This window comes from Podarcis melisellensis (assembly GCF_964234715.1).
Source record: "Podarcis melisellensis genome assembly, chromosome: 8".
NCBI classification, from domain to species: domain Eukaryota; kingdom Metazoa; phylum Chordata; class Lepidosauria; order Squamata; family Lacertidae; genus Podarcis; species Podarcis melisellensis.
This window is the reverse complement of record NC_138540.1, coordinates 2683055-2689054: the sequence shown is the minus strand read 5'-3', so window position 1 is coordinate 2689054 and position 6000 is coordinate 2683055. Positions and strand designations below refer to the sequence as shown.

At 53.5% G+C, this 6000-nt stretch overlaps 1 protein-coding gene across 3 annotated transcripts in view; it reads right to left on the bottom strand.

Annotated features, from left to right (window-relative positions):
• Positions 1–4216: 4216 nt before the first annotated feature.
• The window catches only part of FAM178B (family with sequence similarity 178 member B), a 186467-nt gene continuing 184683 nt past the window's right edge, over positions 4217–6000 (bottom strand). For all 3 annotated transcript variants that reach the window (XM_081921280.1, XM_081921278.1, XM_081921279.1), the window contains one exon: positions 4217–4575. In XM_081921280.1, coding sequence (XP_081777406.1) covers positions 4555–4575 — 21 coding nt within the window. In that variant the 3' untranslated portion in view covers positions 4217–4554. The remainder of the gene's footprint in view (positions 4576–6000) is intronic.

Below are 6000 nucleotides of genomic sequence, written 5' to 3'. Positions count from 1 at the left end.
ATCACCAATCCCAGGACCATTGTCCCACATAGATTTCACAGGGCACAACCTGTCTGACTTCATTGTGCTGGGAAAATGCCCTTGTATTTGAAGAGACGGGTGGGAGTCACAACTCAGAACTCTGCTTGCATCATTGGTTTCCCCTGCCCTGAATCTCATGAGCATTTATTTACATGTAAAGGTGTGCTTATATGGGGTGCATTGCAGGATACAGATTTGACATGAGTAAATTATATGGCAATCTGAGTTGTTCACTGCTCTTGGCTCCCTGCCTGCTTGCACCAGGAGTTGCCCAACATCACCAATAGCATACTGACATGCTTACTGGGGCTGATGGGAGCTAAAGTCCAAAACATCTGGAGGCCACCAAGTTGGCGAAAGCTAGGTTAGAGTACTGGACAACCTGGGACCTTCTGCGTGTAGAGGATTTTTCAGACAAAAAAATGTATTTTCGGGGGGGGGACCTCCTTTTTAATCTTGAACCATATAATTGTATGGTGGTAGTGCTGCTGTTGCAACCAACCTTAAATCAGGCCACAGTCAGGGCCCTGATCCACCAACCAAAGCCAGGCATCCTATACCCTTGAGATATCCCCAAATGGGAATGTTAGTAATTTGCTTAATTCAAAGCAGAAGCAACAAAGGATCTTTGCTCATAGTTCAGTAACTTCACTGCTACACAACACAGGATGGAAACCTCTGGCCTGGACCAACCCTTCTGTTAGGTGGCCCAGCCTGCAGTCTCAGATGTTCTGGAGGACACTATGCCATCAGTCCCATTGGCTTCTGCCTGTGGAATGGGCATGTTGGATCAAATGCTGCCTCCTCTCATTGTGAGCTCTTGTAGAAGACAACACAAAAGGCAGGAAACTTCCAAGATGAAACCAATTCCCACATGGAGCCCAGACGGAAGTGGTTCCCTGTCCTGGCAGACATAAGCATCTGGGCTGCCTGATTCCACCACCCAAAGAGGAATCACAGCTTTGCTGCTGCTGCTGCTGCTGCTGCACACAAACTGCCGCCCACACAACCGCTTCCCTGCATGACAAATGGACAAAGAAGTCATCCATCTCCTAATGGGAATGCCCAGCGGGTCCCCTCTCAGCTGCTTGCAGCGACTTCTCAGCCCTAGTGAAAATGGCTGCAGGCCAGATCCAGGCCCACTGGCATTTCCTGCTTACAGGTAAAATATGCTGCTCATTCAATCCAGCAACTGTTTTAGCAGGCTGGCCCTATGCAGAACACCCATGTGTGGACGCACGCATGCACACTTTGTGTGGCTGCATGGCAGGAAATTGAGGGTGGCAACCATAGAACTGGATGGCAGGTAGGGGGGTCAGGAATGCAATCCGGGGACCTGTCAGGCCACTACTGTTGCAAAGGCAGGCCTGACTATTTTGATTCTTGGAGGGAGTGTGCACAGCAGGAGGTGAGAAACCTCAGGACCGGACTTCTACAGAACCGCACACACCTGCCAACTGGACAGTACTAAGTTAGCAAAGGTTGGGTTAACCCTTTGTGCCAAATCAGCAGTGGAAAAGTCCTTCTGCAAGGAAGCTGGCCATTGCTTTGCCTGGGAAGTCTGAGATGGGAGAAGGGCCCACAGGACCTGCTCAGCACCCCCCCCCCCAATCTGAGCAGGAGTGTCTGCTATGGCACCTTCCTTGCCTCTGGACGTCCCCGTCCATCTCCATCAGCCAGACGCACTTTCAGGAAAAGGAAGATGACGGCTTCCTCATTGGCTTTGAACATGGGTGCTCCCTTTGAATTGTTGGTGGTTCTGATTTGTCATCTGTGGGTTGTTTTAATTATATTTATAAGCTGCCTCTAGAATATCCCTTGCTTGAGAAGGCAGGGTATAAATCTTTCAAATAACATTTCCCCGCCATATGAATAAACCACCCATGGCTTTAAGAAATTAAAATAGATCCTGAACTCTGCTGGCGATGGAGTTACCACCATCCTTCCTCCTGGCTGTTTTGCCTTCCAAAGGGAAGGCCATTTTAATTTACTGCTTCATTCCTGCTGGAAGGCCCTCACCAGTGAGGCCTCCTTGACATCGGATTAACAGCGTCTGCTTCCCAGGTACCAAGGAGCATCTGGCTGGTTGATGCGGAAGCAGGATGCTGAACTGGACCTGCCCTTCTCCTCCAGCCTCGTGGCCAGTGGGGGAATCCTTACTGCTTGCATCGCCAGGGCTGCTGAAGGCACCGGGGCAGCTCCCCGCCTTCCAGCCGCGGCAGCTTACGAAGATCCCGGCCCGCTCTGGGGACTCTTCTCGCAGCCAGGCGCCTGAGCGCACGGACCGCCCTCTGGGCTCCAGGCCGGCGAGGCGAGAGACCCGCGGCAGCGGCGTCGGAGGCTGAGCTCCCCGAAGGCAGCTCCTTCCCGGCGATCAGGCGGCGCCTGGAAGCAAAGGCGGGTCAGGGGCAGCTAATCCTCTAACAGGATCGGCGCGATCGCCTTGATTTCTGGCGGGGCGGGGCGGAGAGCGAGCAAAGAGCAGCGGATCAGGCGTCCCTGCAGCCGGGGCGCAGCCTGCCGTGTCTGCCCACCTGCCCGGTGACCTTCGGCCCGGGCCTGATCCAAGCCCTTTCCTCCCTGTTTGAGCCCGGCAGATCTTACTTACTTACACACTCCCAGCCCTCCCCTGCACCCCTTGCTGCAGCGCCTCCGTCCTTCAACAAGCTAAAGCCTCCGTCCCGGGCCATGAAAACCATCACCTGCTGATTTCTGGGCACCCAGTCGCTGTTTAAAGGGAGGACTGTTCTGTGGTTCTCCATGTCTGATCTAGCGGAGATTCCTGCGCTGCAGGGAGTTGGGCTAGATGACCCTCGGGGTCCCTTCTATCGCTATGACTCTAAGGAGACAGGCCTTCCCGTCGCAGTCTGGTCCAGGGAAGCGACTCTCCCTCCACAGCCCTGCTTTCTGGGAACTGAGCCACACTGAGCGCAGGACCCTCTTGCTGGTGAATGTGCTGCAGCTGGCCCTCGAGGAGGAGAACCAGGCTTGGCTGGGGGCAGGAGCTGGGTGGAAGGCTGGCTATGCTTAAGCACAGGGGGGAGCGCCAGTTTGCCCCTCCCCGAAACCCTGGAGTGCTGCTCCCACTCGAAGCAGACTAGCCTCCTCCCGCCTGGGAACTGTGTTCTGGACTACAGCTTCGCATCAGCCGTGTCTACAGCACCACCCCAAACAGCGGAGTCCCCGGTGCTGCGCTAGGTGGAGCAATGGCCTGGCATAAGGCAGCTGACTCTGGATGGGGCACCAGCCACCCAGCAGCCGCTTCCAGAGAACTTCCTGGTGGATTGAACCCCACGCGAGCGAGTGGTTGGGAGCGGGTTGCAGCTATTTGGCTCTTTCAGGTCCCTTTATTTTGAGGCAGAGAAGTCTCTTGAATGCAAACGGAGATGAGCGGGGTCTCTCACGTATCTTGCCCACCTGAGTCTGCAAATGTGTCCCCTGCTCTCTTGCCTGCCTATTTGGAGTGACATTTGGCTAGTGGTACATGGTGGCCGCCAACTTAAATGACTCTGTAAAGTCACAGTGCCTGGGTCACGGAGGGTTATCTTGCGACTCCCCCCACCCCCTTTTCTATTTTCAGTTGGCTTTCTACAGCTGCTTCTTGTTGCCCAGCCAAGACACTCCTCAGAGCGAGATCAATAAGCAAAAAGATGGTGGTGGGTTGGAACTGCACACCAGTGTGCTTTAGACAGAGCAGTGACTCCTCGGACGCTTTGCCATGCAAGCGAGCAGCATGCATCGACTCCAGGTTTTGGAGGATCCTTGGACAAGACACTCTCCAGGGCCCCCCTCCCTCGCATCTACCTGCTTGCAACAGCAGGTCCAGGGCACTCTCCTCACCTGCCCTGAGCCCTTGGCAGATGCTGACCCTTGGCGCCAGCCTGTAGCAGCTTTGCAAGGCCTTGAGTCCTTTCAACCTGATATGCTAGTTTGAACCCAGAGCCTGCTGCAGGTGAATCATGTGTGCCTCTTAGCACTGACCTCCGCTGCGCAAACGCCTGGTGGTTCTGTAGACCCACCAGCAGTTCAGGAAGTACAGCCTCCGTTTCCTCCAGATCCCTTTCCTGATCTCCCCGGTAAGTAACAAGAATCCAGCATGCTTTTAAGAGTCCTCTCCACACCCTTGATGTGGCCCATCGCCATGCAGTAGAGCACTTACTGTTACAACCTCAGGGAACAGCCAGGAAGAGAGAAATAAAATCCATTAAAAATGACATTTATTTTGGCCTCCTCTGTGCAGAGAGGGGTGGATATTCCTTCCTTGAGCGTTTTTGCTTTGAAAGGCACACTTCTTAAAGGCACAAGGTTGTGCAAATAAATAGCAAACATTGTTAGCTTAGCCCTTGAAAGAACTTTTCTCCTTTAGAAAGAAAGGTTTGAAACTCAAGTTAAAAATGCCTCTGCGGCTGAGGAACTGGGGGGGGGGACTGGGGGGGAACTGTTGTGCGCCTGCCTTACTCCACCAAACTGCTTTGCTGGGCTCCTTGCTGCTGCTCCCTATGGCAAAGCCCTGGTTTCTTGGGATATGTCCCATCAGATGTTTTCATTCTGGCCCTAAGAGGGGAGGAAAACACAATCACAAACTCTCAGAAACATATTTTGCATCAGACGCCAGCTCTGGGGGGCAGCTATGAGTAAGCAAAGCCTCCTGCAGACACTGCCGCTCTTGGCCTTTTGTCCCCCCCCCTTCCACCTTGATGATTGCAATTATTGCTCAGCTGTCCGCCAAGGATTCCAAGGTGGTGCAGGTGGTTCTCCCACCTCTCATTTTATCCTCACAACAACCCTGTGAGGAACGTTAGGTGGAGAAACTGTGGCTGATCCGTGGTACACCCACCCAGTGAGCTTCAGGATTTGAAGCCTGGACTCCCAGGTCCTGCCTCAACATTCTGCCCACTGGACCACACTGGTTCTCCTTCTACACCCACAGCCATTGAGCACTGCTCTCATCTGCATCCCCTTTTCAAGTAAACAGGCATGACGTGACTTTTCCTCTCCACTAAGTACATCAGCAGAGCCTGCTGGATCAGGCCAATGGCCCTTCCAGCCACGGTGGCCCCAGGTGCCTTTGGGAAACCCTTGAGCAGGACCTGAGGGTTTCCAACAGCTCTCTGCTCCTGTGGCTGCCAACAATGCAACCCTCTGACGGCAGAGGCAAAGTCCAGCCAGTGGGGCTAACAGCCATGGGCAGCCCCACAGAAATCTATCTCCAAGGAGCAGAACTTCCCACCAGAGCAGATGGCTTCTGCACAAGCTGAGCCCTGGCAACTCTTGCTCTTGCGCTTGCTCTTGCTTTGCTTTGCAGTGTTCCAAGAGCATAGTCCAAAGCAGCTGTGGCTACTGTTAAAATGTATGGCTCTAGGCAGCATATGCTGACTGAGTAGCGGGGGGGGGGGGGCTCTTCCCTTCCAGATGGATGCGCGAGGTGGTCAGGACAGGCAGGGCTTTGAACATCTGCTGCAGGGGTTTTTGCTTTGTTTGTTTTTTATTAATTAATTAAATTTATATACCACCCTTCATCTGAGGATCACAGGTGGTTTACAGTACAAAAACACGAAAAGCAACATAGTAACAAAACAAACCTCCCCTCCACAGTTTAAAAGACCATAGATTGTTAGCCTGATTACATAAAAATGCTTTTGCCTGGCACCTAAAGATATGTCATGAAAGTGCCAGGCAAGCCTCCTTGGGGAAAGCATTCCACAAATGGGGAGCCACCACAGAGCCTGCTTTGCCCCCCTGTACTTCTTGTGGAGGAGGCACCAGAGGAGGATCGCAGGATCCTTGAGGTACTGAGGTTCTGCCCCAGGCAGCAAAAGAGCCAACCAACCCCTTGTGGGGGAGCTTTCTATCAGCACATCTGGGTCTTCTAGTGCATGAGCAAGCAGGACATGGTGCGGCTCAGAAGTAACCCCTACAGGCAGCTTTCTCCCTCTCCTGGCCCCTGCAACATAGGTGGGGGAAGGGGCCAGGGAAGGC